The sequence below is a fragment of the Sinohyriopsis cumingii genome, chromosome 18 (genome assembly GCF_028554795.1).
Source record: "Sinohyriopsis cumingii isolate HCF-2022 chromosome 18, ASM2855479v2, whole genome shotgun sequence".
Classification (NCBI taxonomy): domain Eukaryota; kingdom Metazoa; phylum Mollusca; class Bivalvia; order Unionida; family Unionidae; genus Sinohyriopsis; species Sinohyriopsis cumingii.
The window spans coordinates 23,276,341-23,301,225 of NC_142978.1; the positions used below are offsets into that span (position 1 = coordinate 23,276,341).

Sequence of the window (24,885 nt, forward strand, 5' to 3'; positions counted from 1 at the left end):
CACAATTCAATCATTATGTGCAGGCTGTGTGTACTGCTGGCATGCACACAGACACAATTCAATCATTATGTGCAGGCTGTGTGTACTGCTGGCATGCACACAGATGCAATTCAATCATTGTGTGCAGGCTGTGTGTACTGCTGGCATGCACACAGACACAATTCAATCATTATGTGCAGGCTGTGTGTCCTGCTGGCATGCATACAGACACAATTCAATCATTATGTGCAGGTTGTGTGTACTGCTGGCATGTACACATACACAGTTCAATCATTATGTGCAGGCTGTGTGTTCTGCTGGCATGCACACAGACACAATTCAATCATTGTTTGCAGGTTGTGTTTACTGCTGTCATGCACACACAATTCAGTCTTTATGTGCAGGCTGTGTTCTGCTGGCATGCACACACAATTCAATCATTATGAGCAGGCTGTGTGTACTGCTGGCATGCACACACAATTCAATCATTATGTGCAGGCTGTGTTCTGCTGGCATGCACAGAGACACAATTCAATCATTATGTGCAGGCTGTGTGTTCTGCTGGCATGCACACAGACACAATTCAATCATTATGTGCAGGCTGTGTGTTCTGCTGGCTGGCATGCACACAGACACAATTCAATCATTATGTGCAGGCTGTGTGTACTGCTGGCATGCACACACAATTCAATCATTATGTGCAGGCTGTGTTCTGCTGGCATGTACACAGACACGATTCAATCATTATGTGCTGGATGTGTGTTCTGCTGGCATGCACACAGGCACAATTCAATCATTATGTGCAGGTTGTGTGTACTGCTGGCATGCACACACAATTCAATCATTATGTGCAGGCTGTGTGTACTGCTGGCATGCACACAGACACAGTTCAATCATTATGTGCAGGCTGTGTGTACTGATGGCATGCATACAGACACAATTCAATCATTATGTGCAGGTTGTGTGTTCTGCTGGCATGCACACACAATTCAATCATTATGTGCAGGCTGTGTGCACTGCTGGCATGCACACAGACACAATTCAATCATTAAATGCAGGCTGTGTGTTCTGCTGGCATGCACACAGACACAGTTCAATCATTATGCGCAGGTTGTGTGTTCTGCTGGCATGCACACAGACACAATTCAATCATTATGTGCAGGCTGTGTGTTCTGCTGGCATGCACACAGACAATTATTATGTGCAGGTTGTGTGTACTGCTGGCATGCATACAGACACAATTCAATCATTATGTGCAGGCTGTGTGTTCTGCTGGCATGCACACAGACAATTATTATGTGCAGGTTGTGTGTACTGCTGGCATGCATACAGACACAATTCAATCATTAAGTGCAGGCTGTGTGTACTGCTGGCATGCACACAGATGCAATTCAATTATTGTGTGCAGGCTGTATGTACTGCTGGCATGCACACAGACACAATTCAATCATTGTGTGCAGGTTGTGTGTCCTGCTGGCATGCATACAGACACAATTTGATCATTATGTGCAGATTGTGTGTACTGCTGGCATGCACACATACACAGTTCAATCATTATGTGCAGGCTGTGTGTACTGCTGGCATGCACACAGATGCAATTCAATCATTGTGTGCAGGCTGTGTGTACTGCTGGCATGCACACAGACACAATTCAATCATTGTGTGCAGGCTGTGTGTTCTGCTGGCATGCACACAGACAATTATTATGTGCAGGTTGTGTGTACTGCTGGCATGCACACAGACACAATTCAATCATTATGTGCAGGCTGTGTGTACTGCTGGCATGCACACAGATGCAATTCAAACATTGTGCGCAGGCTGTGTGTACTGCTGGCATGCATACAGACACAATTCAATCATTATGTGCAGGTTGTTTGTACTGCTGGCATGCACACATACACAGTTCAATCATTATGTGCAGGCTGTGTGTTCTGCTGGCATGCACACAGACAATCATTATGTGCAGGTTGTGTGCACTGCTGGCATGCACACATACACAATTCAATCATTATGTGCAGGTTGTGTGTACTGCTGGCATGCACACAGACACAATTCAATCATTGTGTGCAGGTTGTGTGTACTGCTGGCATGCATACAGACACAATTCAATCATTATGTGCAGGTTGTGTGTACTGCTGGCATGCACACACAATTCAATCATTATGTGCAGGCTGTGTGTTCTGCTGGCATGCACACAGACACAATTCAATCATTATGTGCAGGTTGTGTGTACTGCTGGCATGCACACAGACAATTATTATGTGCAGGTTGTGTGTACTGCTGGCATGCACACAGACACAATTCAATCATTATGTGCAGGTTGTGTGTTCTGCTGGCATGCACACAGACACAATTCAATCATTATGTGCAGGCTGTGTGTACTGCTGGCATGCACACAGACACAATTCAATCATTATGTGCAGGCTGTGTATTCTGCTGGCATGCACACAGACACAATTCAATCATTATGTGCAGGCTGTGTGTTCTGCTGGCATGCACACAGACACAATTCAATCATTACGTGCAGGCTGTATGTTCTGCTGGCATGTAAACAGACACAATTCAATCATTATGTGCAGGTTGTGTGTACTGCTGGCATGCACACACAATTCAATCATTATGTGCAGGCTGTGTGTACTGCTGGCATGCACACAGACACAGTTCAATCATTATGTGCAGGCTGTGTGTACTGCTGGCATGCATACAGACACAATTCAATCATTATGTGCAGGTTGTGTGTACTGCTGGCATGCACACACAATTCAATCATTATGTGCAGGTTGTGTGTACTGCTGGCATGCACACACAATTCAATCATTATGTGCAGGCTGTGTGTACTGCTGGCATGCACACAGACACAGTTCAATCATTATGTGCAGGTTGTGTGTACTGCTGGCATGCATACAGACACAATTCAATCATTATGTGCAGGCTGTGTGTACTGCTGGCATGCACACAGACACAATTCAATCATTACATGCAGGCTGTGTGTTCTGCTGGCATGCACACAGACACAGTTCAATCATTATGCGCAGGTTGTGTGTTCTGCTGGCATGCACACAGACACAATTCAATCATTATGTGCAGGCTGTGTGTTCTGCTGGCATGCACACAGACAATTATTATGTGCAGGTTGTGTGTACTGCTGGCATGCATACAGACACAATTCAATCATTATGTGCAGGCTGTGTGTTCTGCTGGCATGCACACAGACACAATTCAATCATTATGTGCAGGCTGTGTGTACTGCTGGCATGCACACAGATGCAATTCAATCATTGTGTGCAGGCTGTGTGTACTGCTGGCATGCACACAGACACAATTCAATCATTGTGTGCAGGCTGTGTGTTCTGCTGGCATGCACACAGACAATTATTATGTGCAGGTTGTGTGTACTGCTGGCATGCACACAGACACAATTCAATCATTATGTGCAGGCTGTGTGTACTGCTGGCATGCACACAGATGCAATTCAAACATTGTGCGCAGGCTGTGTGTACTGCTGGCATGCATACAGACACAATTCAATCATTATGTGCAGGTTGTTTGTACTGCTGGCATGCACACATACACAGTTCAATCATTATGTGCAGGCTGTGTGTTCTGCTGGCATGCACACAGACAATCATTATGTGCAGGTTGTGTGCACTGCTGGCATGCACACATACACAATTCAATCATTATGTGCAGGTTGTGTGTACTGCTGGCATGCACACAGACACAATTCAATCATTGTGTGCAGGTTGTGTGTACTGCTGGCATGCATACAGACACAATTCAATCATTATGTGCAGGTTGTGTGTACTGCTGGCATGCACACACAATTCAATCATTATGTGCAGGCTGTGTGTTCTGCTGGCATGCACACAGACACAATTCAATCATTATGTGCAGGTTGTGTGTACTGCTGGCATGCACACAGACAATTATTATGTGCAGGTTGTGTGTACTGCTGGCATGCACACAGACACAATTCAATCATTATGTGCAGGTTGTGTGTTCTGCTGGCATGCACACAGACACAATTCAATCATTATGTGCAGGCTGTGTGTACTGCTGGCATGCACACAGACACAATTCAATCATTATGTGCAGGCTGTGTATTCTGCTGGCATGCACACAGACACAATTCAATCATTATGTGCAGGCTGTGTGTTCTGCTGGCATGCACACAGACACAATTCAATCATTACGTGCAGGCTGTATGTTCTGCTGGCATGTAAACAGACACAATTCAATCATTATGTGCAGGTTGTGTGTACTGCTGGCATGCACACACAATTCAATCATTATGTGCAGGCTGTGTGTACTGCTGGCATGCACACAGACACAGTTCAATCATTATGTGCAGGCTGTGTGTACTGCTGGCATGCATACAGACACAATTCAATCATTATGTGCAGGTTGTGTGTACTGCTGGCATGCACACACAATTCAATCATTATGTGCAGGTTGTGTGTACTGCTGGCATGCACACACAATTCAATCATTATGTGCAGGCTGTGTGTACTGCTGGCATGCACACAGACACAGTTCAATCATTATGTGCAGGTTGTGTGTACTGCTGGCATGCATACAGACACAATTCAATCATTATGTGCAGGCTGTGTGTACTGCTGGCATGCACACAGACACAATTCAATCATTACATGCAGGCTGTGTGTTCTGCTGGCATGCACACAGACACAGTTCAATCATTATGCGCAGGTTGTGTGTTCTGCTGGCATGCACACAGACACAATTCAATCATTATGTGCAGGCTGTGTGTTCTGCTGGCATGCACACAGACAATTATTATGTGCAGGTTGTGTGTACTGCTGGCATGCATACAGACACAATTCAATCATTATGTGCAGGCTGTGTGTTCTGCTGGCATGCACACAGACACAATTCAATCATTATGTGCAGGCTGTGTGTACTGCTGGCATGCACACAGATGCAATTCAATCATTGTGTGCAGGCTGTGTGTACTGCTGGCATGCACACAGACACAATTCAATCATTATGTGCAGGCTGTGTGTCCTGCTGGCATGCATACAGACACAATTCAATCATTATGTGCAGGTTGTGTGTACTGCTGGCATGCACACACAATTCAATCATTATGTGCAGGCTGTGTGTTCTGCTGGCATGCACACAGACACAATTCAATCATTATGTGCAGGTTGTGTGTACTGCTGGCATGCACACAGACAATTATTATGTGCAGGTTGTGTGTACTGCTGGCATGCACACAGACACAATTCAATCATTATGTGCAGGTTGTGTGTTCTGCTGGCATGCACACAGACACAATTCAATCATTATGTGCAGGCTGTGTGTACTGCTGGCATGCACACAGACACAATTCAATCATTATGTGCAGGCTGTGTATTCTGCTGGCATGCACACAGGCACAATTCAATCATTATGTGCAGGCTGTGTGTTCTGCTGGCATGCACACAGACACAATTCAATCATTACGTGCAGGCTGTGTGTTCTGCTGGCATGTAAACAGACACAATTCAATCATTATGTGCAGGTTGTGTGTACTGCTGGCATGCACACACAATTCAATCATTATGTGCAGGCTGTGTGTACTGCTGGCATGCACACAGACACAGTTCAATCATTATGTGCAGGCTGTGTGTACTGCTGGCATGCATACAGACACAATTCAATCATTATGTGCAGGTTGTGTGTACTGCTGGCATGCACACACAATTCAATCATTATGTGCAGGTTGTGTGTACTGCTGGCATGCACACACAATTCAATCATTATGTGCAGGCTGTGTGTACTGCTGGCATGCACACAGACACAGTTCAATCATTATGTGCAGGTAGTGTGTACTGCTGGCATGCATACAGACACAATTCAATCATTATGTGCAGGCTGTGTGTACTGCTGGCATGCACACAGACACAATTCAATCATTACATGCAGGCTGTGTGTTCTGCTGGCATGCACACAGACACAGTTCAATCATTATGCGCAGGTTGTGTGTTCTGCTGGCATGCACACAGACACAATTCAATCATTATGTGCAGGCTGTGTGTTCTGCTGGCATGCACACAGACAATTATTATGTGCAGGTTGTGTGTACTGCTGGCATGCATACAGACACAATTCAATCATTATGTGCAGGCTGTGTGTTCTGCTGGCATGCACACAGACACAATTCAATCATTATGTGCAGGCTGTGTGTACTGCTGGCATGCACACAGATGCAATTCAATCATTGTGTGCAGGCTGTGTGTACTGCTGGCATGCATACAGACACAATTCAATCATTATGTGCAGGCTGTGTGTCCTGCTGGCATGCATACAGACACAATTCAATCATTATGTGCAGGTTGTGTGTACTGCTGGCATGTACACATACACAGTTCAATCATTATGTGCAGGCTGTGTGTACTGCTGGAATGCACACAGATGCAATTCAATCATTGTGTGCAGGCTGTGTGTACTGCTGGCATGCACACAGACACAATTCAATCATTATGTGCAGGCTGTGTGTTCTGCTGGCATGCACACAGACAATTATTATGTGCAGGTTGTGTGTACTGCTGGCATGCATACAGACACAATTCAATCATTATGTGCAGGCTGTGTGATCTGCTGGCATGCACACAGACACAATTCAATCATTATGTGCAGGCTGTGTGTACTGTTGGCATGCACACAGATGCAATTCAATCATTGTGTGCAGGCTGTGTGTACTGCTGGCATGCACACAGACACAATTCAATCATTGTGTGCAGGCTTGTGTCCTGCTGGCATGCATACAGACACAATTCAATCATTATGTGCAGATTGTGTGTACTGCTGGCATGCACACATACACAGTTCAATCATTATGTGCAGGCTGTGTGTACTGCTGGCATGCACACAGATGCAATTCAATCATTGTGTGCAGGCTGTGTGTACTGCTGGCATGCAGATAGACACAATTCAATCATTGTGTGCAGGCTGTGTGTTCTGCTGGCGTGCACACAGACAATTATGATATGCAGGTTGTGTGTACTGATGGCATGCATACAGACACAATTCAATCATTATGTGCAGGCTGTGTGTTCTGCTGCCATGCACACAGACACAATTTAATCATTATGTGCAGGCTGTGTGTACTGCTGGCATGCACACAGATGCAATTCAATCATTGTGTGCAGGCTGTGTGTACTGCTGGCATGCATACAGACACAATTCAATCATTATGTGCAGGTTGTTTGTACTGCTGGCATGCACACATACACAGTTCAATCATTATGTGCAGGCTGTGTGTTCTGCTGGCATGCACACAGACAATCATTATGTGCAGGTTGTGTGCACTGCTGGCATGCACACAGACACAATTCAATCATTATGTGCAGGTTGTGTGTACTGCTGGCATGCACACATACACAGTTCAATCATTGTGTGCAGGCTGTGTGTTCTGCTGGCATGCACACAGACATAATTCAATCATTATGTGCAGGTTGTGTGTACTGCTGGCATGCACACAGACATAATTCAATCATTATGTGCAGGTTGTGTGTACTGCTGGCATGCACACACAATTCAATCATTATGTGCAGGTTGTGTGTACTGCTGGCATGCACACAGACACAATTCAATTATTATGTGCAGGTTGTGTGTACTGCTGGCATGCACACAGACATAATTCAATCATTATGTGCAGGTTGTGTGTACTGCTGGCATGCACACACAATTCAATCATTATGTGCAGGCTGTGTGTTCTGCTGGCATGCACACAGACACAATTCAATCATTATGTGCAGGCTGTGTGTACTGCTGGCATGCACACACAATTCAATCATTATGTGCAGGTTGTGTGTTCTGCTGGCATGCACACACAATTCAATCATTATGTGCAGGCTGTGTGTTCTGCTGGCATGCACACAGACACAATTCAATCATTATGTGCAGGTTGTGTGTACTGCTGGCATGCACACATACACAGTTCAATCATTATGTGCAGGCTGCGTGTTCTGCTGGCATGCACACAGACAGTTATTATGTGCAGGTTGTGTGTACTGCTGGCATGCACACAGACACAATTCAATCATTATGTGCAGGCTGTGTGTTCTGCTGGCATGCACACAGACACAATTCAATCATTATGTGCAGGTTGTGTGTTCTGCTGGCATGCACACAGACACGATTCAATCATTATGTGCAGGCTGTGTGTACTGCTGGCATGCACACAGACACAATTCAATCATTATGTGCAGGCTGTGTGTTCTGCTGGCATGCACACAGACACAATTCAATCATTATGTGCAGACTGTGTGTTCTGCTGGCATGCACACAGACACAATTCAATCATTATGTGCAGGCTGTGTGTTCTGCTGGCATGCACACAGACACAATTCAATCATTATGTGCAGGCTGTGTGTTCTGCTGGCATGCACACAGACACAATTCAATTATTATCTTCTACCTCTAGCTTTAAGTTTTGTTTATCATAATGACACCATCCAGCAAATCAAAATCAGCTTGTAAATTTTGTTTAAAGCATTGTGAGTATAAAATAAAAATCTGCCCTTTTTATATTATGCATTGCATGATTTTACTGACCTCAAAATCATTTGCACATCTCATAGGGTTGGTACAAAACACTAAATGATAAAACATTCAATGTCCCACTAGTCTTAATCAACTGGTAATTTTAAGACTGGTAGAAAAAGGAATATTAGTTTTGTTGAGTATCATTGATTTAGTATTACCAAGAGATGTCACTGAAAACAGTCAATATATACTGTCTTTAATTTGTTTTCTAGTGGGTTACAACCTGCCAGTGCAGAAATTGCGTAAAGGTATATAATAGTCATAAAAGCTCAATAATATAATCTAAGTACCAGTTTTAAGTTTTACATATGTTAGATGCTTTATTCTTAATGACTCTCTACCTGTCTCACACAAATACGTTGTTAAACAGTTATTTTACACAAGGTGTCAAACTAAAAATTCAAAGCATTTAAAAGCTGCAAATTAGTGGAATAGAGACAAAGCACTTAAAATGGCCTCATCTTTCAAGGTAAGTGAATTAAAAATTTCTAGTACAGACTGCTACAGGCCTGAGAACAGTGAAACTCAGTTACAGAAATGCAATGAGCACTATGGAAAAATGTATATATATTTGGTTTTGTCTTATGTCTGTGTTTTCTTCCTAGGAAAATCTGAGGTTATCTCAAGTCAATAGTTCCTCTTATGCGGTGAAGCAGAAATTGTATCCACCAACAAGTATGTTTTCTACTACAGAACACAGCTCCATCAAGGGATATGACACTAGGGCAGAGCCAGAGCTGAAGTGTTCAGGCCAATCACTCAAGACCTGAAAACTTCTGTGGAGTCACCCGTAAGCCTGCTGCATGCCACTGCAAATATATTATATATGGAGAAGTCTAAATGAGAAACAGGATCATGAGGACTAATGTCTCAAGATAACTTTCTATCACTGCATCCCACATCTGCCACCCTTCTCTTCTTAGAAAGTATGACCAGTTGCCTTCCACAGGTTGTGGAAATTGGTGAAGTGGATCCTGACTTAGCACAAAGTGTTCATGTAGATCTCGCCATAACCCCCAATCAATGTATAATGAAGAAGAAAGAAGCCAGTATTGACTGTTAGGGTTGGTGCTGTTGTTGATAAAAGAATTGTTTAAAAAAACATTAGTTTTGTAGGTCAGGACAAGGTCATGGCAGTGCCACAAGAAGTTTTAGCACTTTTTCATGAATCAGCTATGACCAGTACTCCTAACCTTTGGTAATTGTTTTTACCAGAGATATTCCTTAATGTCTTCACTGCAAATTCAACCAGTAGTTCTGAGTCTGAAAAGTGCTAAACCTTTTTATTCATTCTGTATAGCTTCAAGATATAAAAAGTAAAGGTGATATTTACAGCGACGCATGATTCATCATAAAGTACTAAAATGGGCAGTAGACAAATAGTGGATAGAATTTGTGTATATTTTTGTAGTCTTGGTAATCTGTATATGTAATTATAAATGTGTGCACTCTATATTTTTATATAGTTCATATATTAATAAGCACTAAACCCTGTAGCTCAGCAATACAATGCAAAACTCTCTGAAAGGTATGGTTCTTTTAAGACTGAAATATTATTCATTTGTGTGCATATATTGGCTTATTGTTCCTACTTAAATTCAACATGATGCTTTCTTGGTTTGAGTGTTTCATTTCATTTGCATTGGCTTTGCTTTATAGTTATCTTGCTTCTAGTCTTTACATAATAAACTTTTGCATTTTATGTCTGCTAATGTTTGGCTGGCTGGTATGTGTATGATCCTTCCACTTCATCTGGCTGGCATGGGTCTGATATGCTGACCCTTCCAATTCATCTGGCTGGCTTAGGTCTGATTCACTGACCCTTCCACTTCATCTGGCTGGCATGGGTCTGATATGCTGACCCTTCCACTTTATCTGGCTGGCATAGGTCTGATCCACTGACCCTTCCACTTTATCTGGCTGGCATAGGTCTGCTATGCTGACCCTTCCATTTTATCTGGCTGGCATAGGTCTGATCCACTGACCCTTTCACTTCATCTGGCTGGCATAGGTCGATTATGCTGACCCTTCCACTTCATGTGGCTGGCATAGGTCTGATCCACTGACCCTTCCACTTCATCTGCCTGGCATGGGTCTGATATGCTGACCCTTCCACTTTATCTGGCTGGCATAGGCCTGATCCACTGACCCTTCCACTTCATCTGGCTGGCATGGGTCTGATCCACTGACCCTTTCACTCTGTCTGGCTGGCATGGGTCTGATATGCTGACCCTTCCAGTTCATCACGCTAGCATGGGTCTGATCCACTGACCCTTCCACTTCATCTGGCTGGCATGGGTCTGATCCACTGACCCTTCCACTTCATCTGACTGGCATGGGTCTGATCCACTGACCCTTTCACTTTGTCTGGCTGGCATAGGTCTGATCCACTGACCCTTCCACTTCATCTGGCTGGCATGGGTCTGATCCACTGACCCTTTCACTCTGTCTGGCTGGCATGGGTCTGATATGCTGACCGTTCCAGTTCATCACGCTAGCATGGGTCTGATCCACTGACCCTTCCACTTCATCTGGCTGGCATGGGTCTGATATGCTGACCCTTCCACTTCATCTGGCTGGCATGGGTCTGATCCACTGACCTTTCCACTTCATCTGACTGGCATGGGTCTGATCCACTGACCCTTTCACTTTGTCTGGCTGGTATAGGTCTGATCCACTGACCCTTCCACTTCATCTGGCTGGCATGGGTCTGATCCACTGACCCTTTCACTTTGTCTGGCTGGCATGGGTCTGATCCACTGACCCTTTAACTCAGGCTGGCTGGCATGGGTTTCATCCATTGACCCTTTCACTCTGGCTGTCATGGGTCTGATCCACTGACCCTTCCAGTTTGGCTGGCTGTCATGGGTCTGATCCACTGACCCTTTCACTCTGTCTGGCTTGCATGGGTCTGATATGCTGACCCTTCCAGTTCATCACGCTAGCATGGGTCTGATCCATTGACATTTTCACGGTGTCTGGCTGGCAAGGGTCTGATTCACTGACACTTTCACTTGGTCTGGCTGGCATGTGTCCGATATGCTGACCCTTTCACTTCATCTGGCTGGCATGGGTCTGATCCGCTGACACTTTCACTCTGTTTGGCTGGCAAGTTTATGAAGCATTAGAGTCAATCTTTTGATACAAAACAACAGCGATTTGTTATTAAAATACTTTGTCCTAAGTACCCTGTTGACAAATACACTGAGTGGCCATGTTATAAAGCAAATTATATGTGCAGATCTTTACAATTATCACCTCTGTCTTCAAGATGGCATACAATATTGATATAGCCTATGGTTGTGAACCAAATGAGTGAACTTACCTTCTTTGCTCGAGTTGGTACCAGCAAAGGTGACGTGTTAGTAAAAGCCATACCCTAAAATAAATAAATAAATAAATGATTAGCCTGAATTGGGGATGTACAACCATTAACCAAATATTACGAAAATTATTAAAGATAATATACAAATCATAAAACTCCTATGGTGAAAACAAGAACAGGGAAATCAAGAATCATTTTCATGTATGCAAATTTCCATGTGCTGTACAGAAATTATTACTAGATGCCTTCCTTTATTAAACTGTCTCTTTGTATCAGTTAGATTAAAATTGAGACCTCTGCCATAACAGATTTAATTAAAATAAATATCAATTTTAATCAGATTCTTTATTAAAATTTTCAAACAAAATGAAATGTATAATGTCTGAATACTTTTATTGCAAAACAATTCTGAAATGGCTGAACAGAATTTCCAGTAATTCAAGACAATATAATTTCTTTCTTTTAACTGCCGAGTGTTCAAACCATCCCTGATATTCTCCAGTGATAAGGTTTTTTCAAATTAGCTGCGTGGTAGACATAATATATGTCAGATTGGCACCATTTACATTTAGGACCTAGTAGGCATCATTAAACATCTTTTGGTGACACCCTTGTGTTCGATAAGACATCAAAATTTTCAAGACAGCTGTTGTAGCAGCCATACTGGATGTACAATTGTCACATTTTCATTTACAATCAACAAGGTCACATAAACAGTATGCTGGTGATAACCTCATGTTGATACAACCATCCATTTGGGAGACGTAGAGATAAAAATATTTTCAAGTTGAGGGTCTGTCTTCATCATTTTCATTAAGACCAACCAGACACCACAAGAAATCTTCCGATGAAAACACCATGTCAAAATGACTTTCTACTTAAGGACCAACCAGACACCACAAGAAATCTTCTGATGAAAACCCCATGTCAAAATGACTTTCCATTTAAGGACCAACCAGACACCACAAGAAATCTTCTGATGAAAACCCCATGTCAAAATGACTTTCTATTTACGGACCAACCAGACACCACAAGAAATCTTCTGATGAAAACCCCATGTCAAAATGACTTTTGATTTAAGGACCAACCAGACAGCACAAGAAATCTTCTGATGAAAACCCCATGTCAAAATGACTTTTCATTTATGGACCAACCAGACACCACAAGAAATCTTCTGATGAAAACCCCATGTCAAAATGACTTTCCATTTAAGGGCAGCAATAGCAAGATTTTCAAGATGGCCACCATCATGGTAGCCATAATAGATGTCAGATCAATACCAATTAAATTTGGAAGCAGCAAGATATAAAATAAGTCTTCTGGTGAAACTCCTGTTTTGATGAGACTTTCCATCTTGGAGGAGTAATATTAACAAGAGTTTCAAAATGGCTGCTATTGTGGCCATAGTGGATATTAGATTCACATCATTTCCATTTAATACCAACCTGAAGTCATGAAAGTCTTTTGGCAAAAGCCATTGTTATGACTAGCCATATCAGAAAAGTATGATAATATGACTTTCAAGATACTCATTTTCACGGATAAATAAATAAATAAATTAATAAGAATGATTCTGAAAAATGGTCTCTATAAACAGTCTGAGTTAACAGAGCTTGCTGATAAATATCTTTCAATTATGTTAATTTTAGACATATCACATATAATTTAGCAATTACAAGAGAAGTGCGTTTCAGTTATTAGCCTCTGCTAATGGAAGTATGAACGTTAATCGAATGTCATGGACACTAATAATGACAATATATGCAGGGAAAATAAAACTTTTTTTTTCGATATACAAATGCATAAATAAAGTACAAAAATTAATATCAGATAACTCTATTAAGCAGTGTCACACACTCTTTGAATCAGACTAAAATCTCCAACAAAACAAACTGATTGAAAATTGAGACCTACAACAAAACAGATCTATTTAAAATCAATATCTCTGACAAAACAAACCAACTTAAAATTGAGATCTACAACAGATCTATTCAAAATCAAGATTTCTGATAAAATGGACCAACTTAAATTAAGTAAACAACAATTTTAACAAGATTGTCTTTGTAAAATTTATAGCAAAAAATAAATATACAATGTCCAAATATTTCTATGCCATTACAGGTCTTCTTGACCAAAAAAAGAGAAAAATTTCACACTTTTCCTTTTCATTTTTACATCAGATAAATGCTAATATAGTCAATTCTTTTTCTAATAGGAGGTGATGGTTTAGCAATGAATGACTTTTAGATAAACATAAGTGTTTGATAATTGGCAACTCAAAAGTTGGCAAGTAATTCTGCATGATGGTTCATGTTAACTTTATTGCAAGATTTGAGGGGTATGCTACCCCTTCATTATAAGGTCCTAATCTAAGATCTGAGGGGCATGCTATCCCTTCATTATAAGGTCCTAATCTAAGATTTGAGGGGCATGCTACCCCTTCATTATAAGGTCCTAAGATTTGAGGGGCATGCTAACCCTTCATTATAAGGTCCTAAGATTTGAGGGGCATGCTACCCTTTCATTATAAGGTCCTAATCTAAGAATTGAGGGGCATGCTACTCCTTCATTATAAGGTAGTAATCGAAGATTTGAGGGGCATGCTACCCCTTCATTATAAGGTAGCAATCTAAGATTTGAGGGGCATGCTACCCCTTCATTATAAGGTCCTAATCTAAGATTTGAGGGGCATGCTACCCATTCATTATAAGGTCCTAATCTAAGATCTGAGGGGCATGTAACCCTTTCATTATAAGGTCCTAATCTAAGATCTGAGGGGCATGCTACCCCTTCATTATAAGGTAGTGATCTAAGATTTGAGGGGCATGCTACCCCTTCATTATAAGGTAGCAATCTAAGATTTGAGGGGCATGTAACCCTTTCATTATAAGGTCCTAATCTAAGATTTGAGGGGCATGCTACCCCTTCATTATAAGATCCTAATCTAAGATTTGAGGGGCATGTAACCCTTTCATTATAAGGTCCTAATCTAAGATTTGAGGGGCATGCTACACCTTCATTATAAGATGGTAATCTAAGATCTGAGGGGCAGGCTACCCATTCATTATAAGGTCCTAATCTAAGATTTGAGGGGCATGCTACCCCTTCATTATAAGGTCCTAATCTAAGATTTGAGTGGCATGCTACCCCTTCATTATAAGGTCCTAATCTAAGAATTGAGAGGCATGCTACCCCTTCATTATAAGATCCTAATCTAAGATTTGAGTGGCATGCTACCCCTTCATTATAAGGTCCTAATCTAAGAATTGAGGGGCATGCTACCCCTTCATTATAAGATCCTAATCTAAGATTTGAGGGGCATGTAACCCTTTCATTATAAGGTCCTAATCTAAGATTTGAGAGGCATGCTACCCCTTCATTATATGGTAGTAATCTAAGATTTGAGAGGCATGCTACCCCTTCATTATAAGGTCCTAATCTAAGATTTGGGGAGCATTCTACCCCTTCATTATATAGTAGTAATCTAAGATTTGAGAGGCATGCTACCCCTTCATTATAAGGTCCTAATCTAAGATTTGAGGGGCATGCTACACCTTCATTATAAGGTAGTAATCTAAGATTTGAGGGGCATGCTACCCCTACATTATAAGGTAGTAATCTAAGATTTGAGGGGCATGCTACCCCTTCATTATATGGTCCTAATCTAATATTTGAGGAGCATTCTACCCCTTCATTATAAGATCCTAATCTAAGATTTGAGGGGCATACTACCCCTACATTATAAGGTAGTAATCTAAGATTTGAGGGGCATGCTACCCCTTCATTATAAGGTAGTAATCTAAGATTTGAGGGGGATACTACCCCTTCATTATAAGGTCCTAATCTAAGATTTGAGGGGCATGCTACCCCTTCATTATAAGGTAGTAATCTAAGATTTGAGGGGCATACTACCACTTCATTATAAGGTCCTAATCTAAGATTTGAGGGGCATGCTACCCCTTCATTATAAGGTCCTAATCTATGATTTTAGGGGCATGCTACCCCTTCATTATAAGGTCCTAATCTAAGATCTGAGGGGCATGCTACCCCTTCATTATAAGGTCCTAATCTATGATCCTCATCTGTCACTAAAACTTACCACAGGGTAATAGTAGCATAGTACTTTCAAAATTTTCAAGGTTTTTCAAGGTGCATTATTACTATAAATTTAAAGGCTACATAAATGAAACTATGTAAACACAATGTATTACTTACTATTGCTCCAAACAAGGAACACTTCTTGCAAACTGATTTTAAAAACCCCAAAATAAAACATGTATGATCATTGATATCGTTCCCATTAATATTAAACATCCTACATCTGGGCATTAGAATAATGTAGTCACTGAACAAAGTTCATTTTACACTGTCTACACTACACTATTTACAAAGTCCAAAATATTTTAGAGTGAATTTTTCAGTTCTTGTACCTTGTCATTAAGCTGTTTTTCAACAGCATCAAGTTCAGCGATTTTGTCCTTTTCATTTTTCCTCAAATTATATTGATGTCATGATAAAGGAAATTTTCCTATGGATCTTTGCTTTCAATGCATACCCAGCAGCAGCAGCTGTCATTGTCTCAATGTCTTTTTCAGTACCTTCCTTTCTTCTTCACTTATCCCCATAAACAAAAAAACAGTAAAGATATTTTTTTATATTACTACTTATTTAAAAACTGCATATGGATATTTTCAACTATTTCATATTAGATATATTAATATTTCTCTCAGCTTAGCTTTATTCTATAATTTTAGATTTATGGTGTTCATTGCAATTATTGTCTGTCCTATTTTCACTCAATCTCAAAATAGAACTGGACTGAACTAATTTCATAATTAAGACTACATACATTTTCTGTTTTAAAACTCAAATCTCTATGTTCACAGACATACCACTTTTGTCATAAATGATTTCATGCCAAAGGCTTCTTGCTTTGCCTGTATTAAGCACCATTACAAGCGCTTGTTTGTTTTTTTCTTCAGCTGCATATGACCGTGGAGAACTCTCCCACTGCACACAAATCAATATCTTTCTGGCCTAATTTGTATCTAACAAAGCTCTTCAACAAAGATCTCATAATCCAAACTTTATATTTTTCTTCATCTAGCCACTGAAGTTGGAATCGATAGCTAGCCATGTTGAAGCATATGATTCAAATTTAAACCAATGCTACATCTAGGCTTTGTACAATTGGAAGTTCAAATGCATGACTGTGCAGTGTCCAGTTGTGGAAAAATTACCATTTCAGCACAACTTAGCGAGAGACTGCTTTTTTTTTGTTGTTTTTTTAGCCGTTTCTTTTTACTGAATTCTGTAAAGCGAAAACTATTTATTAATTCCTTTTGGTTTGAAAAAATCAAGGCTTTTCAAGGTACCCAGACAATATTTAGAATTTTCAAGGTGTTTTCAAGGCCTTGTAGGAACAATTCATTTTTTAAGGCTTTTCAAGGTATTCAAGGTCCTCTACATTCTGCTATACCAAAATCCTAATCTGTCACTAAGACTTACTATCATTCCACTGTTCACTGCCCGTAAACCGTACCATCCTGCAATACCAAACTCCTAATCTGTCACTAAGACTTACTATCATTCCACTAATGCCCGCAAACTGTACCATCCTGCTATACCAAAATCCTAATCTGTCACTAAGACTTACTATCATTCCACTGTCTATTGCCCGCAAACCGTACCATCCTGCTATACCAAAATCCTAATCTGTCACTAAGACTTACTATCATTCCATTGTCTATTGCCCGCAAACCGTACCATCCTGCTATACCAAAATCCTAATCCGTCACTAAGACTTACTATCATTCCACTGTTCACTGCCCATAAACCGTACCATCCTGCAATACCAAACTCCTAATCTGTCACTAAGACTTACTATCATTCCACTGTCTAATGTCCGCAAACCGTACCATCCTGCTATACCAAAATCCTAATCTGTCACTAAGACTTACTATCATTCCACTGTCTATTGCCTGCAAACCGTACCATCCTGCTGTACCAAAATCCTAATCTGTCACTAAGACTTACTATCATTTCACTGTCTATTGCCCGCAAACCGTACCATCCTGCTATACCAAAATCCTAATCCGTCACTAAGACTTACTATCATTCCACTGTCTACTGCCCGCAAACCATACCATCCTGCTATACCAAAATGATTTGAATCTGAAAAGGAAAAAAATGACTCCATTACCATAGAGTTCAATTGGTACTCAGATCTAAAACAAAGGAGAACATCTGCATCATGGAAAAATCCTTACACGTTGTATACAGAACTGAATAGCAGCAGGGCACTTCCTTCTAGAATAACATGTAGCATTAAGTTTTTAGGTTTTATTGTTACTTCAATTTGGTTGGTTCCTGAATTAGAAGGTCTAAATCCAACCACACCCAAACAATAACACTATCTGACAGAGTTCCCCACATCACCTGGGTTAACTTTGCATCCTGTATGCCACCTATCACAGACTCTGTCTACTGTTATATGATGGGCAAGGACAGTTGGGTGTCTATAAATACTTCCCAAATCATCTACAAAACTGACTGCTGTAGTAATATTAATAAATTTTTAGAGGGCATGTGGGTTTTCGTGTGGCTTCAATAGGAAAGTTTTGACTTCCAAAGCAATTACATGGAAAATGCACATTTGAAAATTTCTACTAAAACACCTTATTAAGTATGGTCAAGCGTTGAAGGAGTGTTTCTTACAAACATTTTCTACCAAAGTTATGCTTTTATTGCTTCCCTCACAATAATATGGCTTCTATGTCAACAGGTGGAAAATGTATATTTGACATATCCAATCCTCTGTTGCCAATTTGAATTAACGTTTTGGGAATATTTCATATAATTTCTTCCATAAATACTCTAGCATGATTAAGCTACTGGAGGCTTTCCTTTGGTGGGAATACTTCCTATGATATGTGCTGTATATACTGTACCAAGGTTGAGCTATTGGAGGCCTCCCTTTGTTGTGAAATTTCCTTTATGTTCCATATATATTGTGCCAAGGTTGAGCTATTTGTGACTTCCCTTTGTTGGAATATTTCCTTTATGTTCCATTTATATTGTACCAAGGTTGAGCTATTGGAGGCCTCCCTTATTGTGAAATTTCCTATAAGTTCCATATATAATGTATCAAGGTTGAGCTATTGAAGGCTCCCCTAAAAACTGTTTTCCTTCATGTGGACCTGGTGGAAAATGCTATTCAAATGAGATTATTTGGTCTTGTAATGATTTTATTGGTCTTTTATACTAAAATGGGTGAGCAATCTTGAACCAATTTGGTTCTCATGTTCTGGTGAGTGCATACAGTGATATATTATTATTCTGTTCTCAGCAATTTGGACACTGCTGAAGTTGTTAGGTGGTTTTTCTTAAAGCGGAGTTTCTTGTGGTACAAATCATATAGATTTTCCCCATCTTGCCACATCCCTAGCAGCAAACATTTACTCTCTGATGGCACTGTAGTGCCTTTATTTAATTATTTAAATATCTTTTTTAATTCAGATTGTCCTGATTTAAATAGCTGTTTAATTAAACATAATTTGGATTGTCTGCATCCTTCAACATGACATAACAATAGCACTTGTATATTTTTAAATTCTCAAATAAATTTTATACCAAGGTTTTAAAATCATTTCTGTATTCAGCCTTGTTTTTCTAAATCATCATATGAGAAAGTCTTGTGCTTAAAATTCACCAACCTAAAGTTAAGATTACTTCTGGCTGAAGAATGTGTTCCATTGCAAATGTGGATCAACAGTGAATGAAAGAAAGTGACTGGTTCTTTCAAATATTCATATCAATTGCATATTAATTACATACTTCTGGCAGAGACCCAGCCAATACCAGCTTCTTTCGCCTTTTTGATTGCAAGATCAATGCAGAACCGTCCGACAACCGGACCTGTAAATTTAATGAAAAAAAATGAAAATGGCATTTGAATAGGTTTAAAAGTAAATGGCCAAAATAGAGAAACATTAACAGCTATCCATTGTGTATGGTCACACATTCATCCCCTCCATCATTCAACAACTGATTCCTTGATCCCTTATACCATGTATGTATGTATGTATGTATGTATGTATGTATGTATGTACGTATGTATGTATGTGTGTGTGTATGTATGTATGTATGTATGTATGTATGTGTTTGTATGTATGTATGTATGTATGTATGTATGTATGTATGTATGTATGTATGCATGCAGCATGCAGGTAGGTAAGTAGGTACGTATGTATGGTTTAATAAATAAATCCATTTACTGGACATGTGAATATTCAGCTAAATAATGATTAAAAGTGAAAAAGTACTACGAGCGATGTTCAGATAAGCTTTCATCTATGAAATAATTCTGAGATATATAACATTCTGTACTACGAGCGATGTTCTGATAAGCTTCGATCTATGAAATAATTCTGTGATATATAACATTCTGTACTACGAGTGATGTTCCGATAAGCTTTCATCTATGAAATAACATTCTGCATGCTCAGACCAAATAACAAAAAGTTTTAACTTTAAAGAAAAGTGTACAAAAAGATTACCTAGTACATTGTTCCCATCTACAAGAGCTGTTGCTATGGTTTCCTTCACTATTTCTGGTTTAGCATTGCCAGCTGTTGTCCCGGATTTGACATCGTTGATGTACATTTCTAAAAGTTGGCCATAACATCTTTATAAATACAAAAGAAGCCTTCTTCAAATGCTTTTTTTAACAAAAAAGGCATTTAAGGAAGTGTCCATCATATATGAATTATAAAAGGCCTTTAACACATTAATCCCTGGTGACGAGTTTAAGTGGCAGGAGGTAGTAGCCTACTACCGAGCTCTGTAGCATCAAGGTCATGTATGATACACTAAAGTGGGTGGTATTATAGAAAGGTAGACAGATGTAGCTCTACAATGATACAAAAAAATCTGGAATTTCTAGTTGCACTACAAAATACAGAGGGAAAAACCTCATTTTTTGGACCCGATTTTTTTCTACCCAAAATTCGGTGGTCGGATACCAATTTTGTGTCCAGATTTTAGACTCTTTGGTCTCAGATCTAAGGCAGACCGATATGAACTGCAAACAGACAGATGAACCTTTGCAAAAAGTAGGATTAGATGGATATTTGGAATAAAGAGTGGTCTCAATACGAACATAATGGGTCCATTAAGCAAAAAAAACACAAAAACCTCCAACATTAACCCTTCTGCTCATGCGCGAGCCAAATAGCCAATGAAAAACAATGTTTCTAACACAACTAGGCAGTATGTTATTGGAAGATCACCTGGAAGTTGGTGTTTTAGGATTTATTCAGAAATAGCTTTCAAAATGTGTTTCCTACTCGAATTTCTGACGAAAACGGCAAAAACCTCCAGGGGTTATAATGTGTTAAGGAAGTGTCCATCAAGTATGCTTTCTTTCATAGAAAAGGCATTTATGCAAGTGTCCATTATATACGAAATATAAAGCCAAGTCCTTAATGTCAAATACTGACTGTTACCAGGACATCATGTTTAAGATAAACTGTTTAATTTAATGTTGTAACAAATAATTTTTTTAAAAATCAAATAATTTTAAATTTTAATTGTACCACATAAATGACAACTGTATTGTGAACTCAAAACTATAAACAAAGAAAAAAAATGTGAAAAACTAACAAAAATATGAATAATGTTGAAAAAGGCAAAGAGAAAAGCTGGGTTTTCCTTAAAGGTGTCATTGAATTATGCTTGGCATGGGTCCTTCCTTATTTTACTGCTAATATTAAAGAACCCTATACACACACAGACACACATTATTCCAGATGACGAAAAAATCGGCAGTTCCTCTTTGAAGAGTCACTTTCCAGAAATATTTGCACATATTAAATCAAATTTAACCAAATTATTACAAGCTTTGGTTAAGAATATCAGCTCTTTGCACTCAAGTTTTGGTACTGGTTTCAGTAATAAGCAAATAAATTTTGCAGTGCAGTTTTAGCATGCATACAAATTTATGGGAACAATCCCAACTGTGACAAGGAAAACATAAAAGGATCAATTCCAAGTATAATTTTTTAGATCAATCCTCAAAATGATTGTTGTGAATCTATTAAAATGTTTCCTGCTAAGAGATGTTTGGGACTCAAGTTTAGATATAAAGAGGTAAATGTGATTGATACCAAGTTTGCTACGAAAATGTAGGGATCAATCTCAGGTTTTCTGTAACCAAGATATTTGGGATTGATCTCGCCTGGATATAGATTGCTGTGTAAGAGATTTTGTGCAATACAGGCAAAACATTTGGGTTCAATCTCAACTCTGATTATTCCAAGACTGCCTAAAGAGTCAAATATGGGTTTTAAGTCTATTTTAAAATTATAAATATGGCACTGACACCATGTCTGCAAATCGAGACATTTTTAAATCAGCACAGACATTGTACATATGGCAAACTCTCAAGTATGACACCCATCAATGTCAATTAATTTATTTATTATTAATAAAGACATTTTGTTTTTGTTTTGGTGTTTTTTCATTGTTTTTGTATTTCATTTCAACTATTACATGCAAAATAAGTATAGACAAGAAGTCAACATAGATGTATTCTAATCAGGAGGTAAAAGGCATTTATTACTATATCTTTATCAGGCAGTTCACTACGCTCATAAATCTATTTTGTTTGATCATTCTTCAGTGAATGGAAAGTTTCAGAAAAGGATATATTGTTATCAGATCAACACAACAGAATCAGAGAAAACATGCTGGAAAAAACTGTCAAAACGCTTTGTGAGATAGATTTTAATTTTGTTGCAAATATATATTAACAGATTATAGTACAAGTCAAATGGGTCATGTAGGTTTTCAACACCGACTGTTTCAGTAATGGGTGTCATTTCTTAGAATTAGATTCTTCATACCTTTAAGTGGCAAGTATTCACTTCATTTGGATTCATATACATCCATATTCCTTTGGAAGGTCATTATTTAGATGTCCTGAGAGTTGCATATGGCAAAATCAATGATAAAGTACACAGACATTTTTGAATGAAATAAACCTAAAGGTGTGATCCAGTACAATTCGGTTTGACTGTCATGCGCTGTGATGTCCTAATGAAAGCTATGGATATTGATAAACAAATTTGCACTACCCTTGACTGTAACAATTCCACTCAACATGATCTTATTTTGATCCAAGTTTAGTACATAACCACCATTGTAAAAGTCCATAGCGATAGATAATTTTCATTGGTGGCAGTTAAGGTGCAGAACAATAGAACATTCAATATTCAGGACTGAACAGACTTTGGTTAAAGAAAATTAGCATTAAATTTTAAAAGAACAATTTATTGGTAATTTAAAATGAGAAATGTGCATACATGACCCATGTGACTTGTACTATAGGAAGAGTTTAACAATCTCTTAAAGTAAGACATTTTAAAGTAGTATCCTCAAGATTGCCTCCATGCTAATATCCATGGTAACATTTAATGATTGCCTCCATGCTATAATATCCATGGTAACATTTAATGATTGCCTCCATGCTAATATCCATGGTAACATTTAAGGATTGGCTCCATGCTAATATCCATGGTAACATTTAATGATTGGTTCCATGTGAATATCCATGGGAACATTTAATGATTGCCTCCATGCTATAATATCCATGGTAGCATTTAATGATTGCCTCCATGCTAATATCCATGGTAACATTTAGTGATTGCCTCCATGCTAATATCCATGGTAACATTTAATGATTGGCTCCATGTGAATATCCATGGTAACATTTAGTGATTGGCTCCATGCTAATATCCATGGCAACATTTAATGATTGGCTCCATGCTAATATCCATGGTAACATTTAGTGATTGCGTCCATGCGAATGTCCATGGTAACATTTAGTGATTGGCTCCATGCTAATATCCATGGTAACATTTAATGATTGGCTCCATGCTAATATCCATGGTAACATTTAATGATTGGCTCCATGCAAATATCCATGGTAACATTTAGTGATTGCCTCCATGCGAATATCCATAGTAACATTTAGTGATTGGCTCCATGCTAATATCCATGGTAACATTTAATGATTGGCTCCATGTGAATATCCACGGTAACATTTAGTGATTGGCTCCATGCTAATATCCATGGCAACATTTAATGATTGGCTCCATGCTAATATTCATGGTAACATTTAATGATTGGCTCCATGCGAATATCCATGGTAACATTTAGTGATTACCTCCATGCAAATATCCATGGTAAAATTTAGTGATTGCCTCCATGCTAATATCCATGGAAAACATTTAATGATTGGCTCCATGCGAATATCCATGGTAACATTTAGTGATTGCCTCCATGCTAAAATCCATGGTAACATTTAGTGATTGGCTCCATGCTAATATCCATGGTAACATTTAATGATTGCCTCCATGCAAATATCCATGGTAACATTTAGTGATTGCCTCCATGCTAATATCCATGGTAACATTTAGTGATTGCCTCCATGCTAATATCCATGGTAACATTTAGTGATTGGCTACATGTTCATACACAACAGAAGCAAGACTGAGTTAGCTTTTTATTTATAAACAAATATTTTTGCCCAGGGTACCATCTGCTGCTACTGATAATTTTTTTGTTTATTCAGTAAGTGATTCAGCTGTTACTGAATTTGCACAACACGGCTGTACATAGCTTGCCATTGTCAATATAGTCATGCTTGTACGTTTCTTTCTTGAGTATTATTAATTGCTGTTAATTATCTCAATGAACACCATAGGACTCATGCTTTATTTAATTTTGGGAGATGCAATTTCTACCTGCTGCGAAGACATCATATCAATTCGGACACCAAAATGTGGCAAATCTTGTGCTTTAATTATTATATAAACAAAGCAGGCCATAAGACTTCCAGCAAGAAAAAAAATGCTGTGAATAAAACGGCAAAGCATAAATCTAGGAACACTCAAGAAATAGCTAGCAAACATTTTCTGAATAATTCCTTGAATGAAATTCTAGAAGCATCCGAATGTGGTTTACTCCGT

At 39.2% G+C, this 24,885-nt stretch overlaps 1 protein-coding gene across 4 annotated transcripts in view; it reads right to left on the reverse strand.

Annotated features, from left to right (window-relative positions):
- Positions 1 to 24,885, reverse strand: part of LOC149776220 (uncharacterized) — a 54,781-nt gene that overhangs the window by 17,579 nt on the left and 12,317 nt on the right. For all 4 annotated transcript variants that reach the window (XM_089942609.1, XM_089942608.1, XM_089942610.1 and 1 more), the window contains exons 3-6: positions 20,413 to 20,520; positions 19,691 to 19,771; positions 17,967 to 18,028; positions 11,855 to 11,908 (exon numbers count right to left, since the gene is read on the reverse strand). In XM_089942609.1, the coding sequence (XP_089798735.1) occupies positions 11,855 to 11,908; positions 17,967 to 18,028; positions 19,691 to 19,771; positions 20,413 to 20,520 (305 nt within the window). The remainder of the gene's footprint in view (positions 1 to 11,854; positions 11,909 to 17,966; positions 18,029 to 19,690; positions 19,772 to 20,412; positions 20,521 to 24,885) is intronic.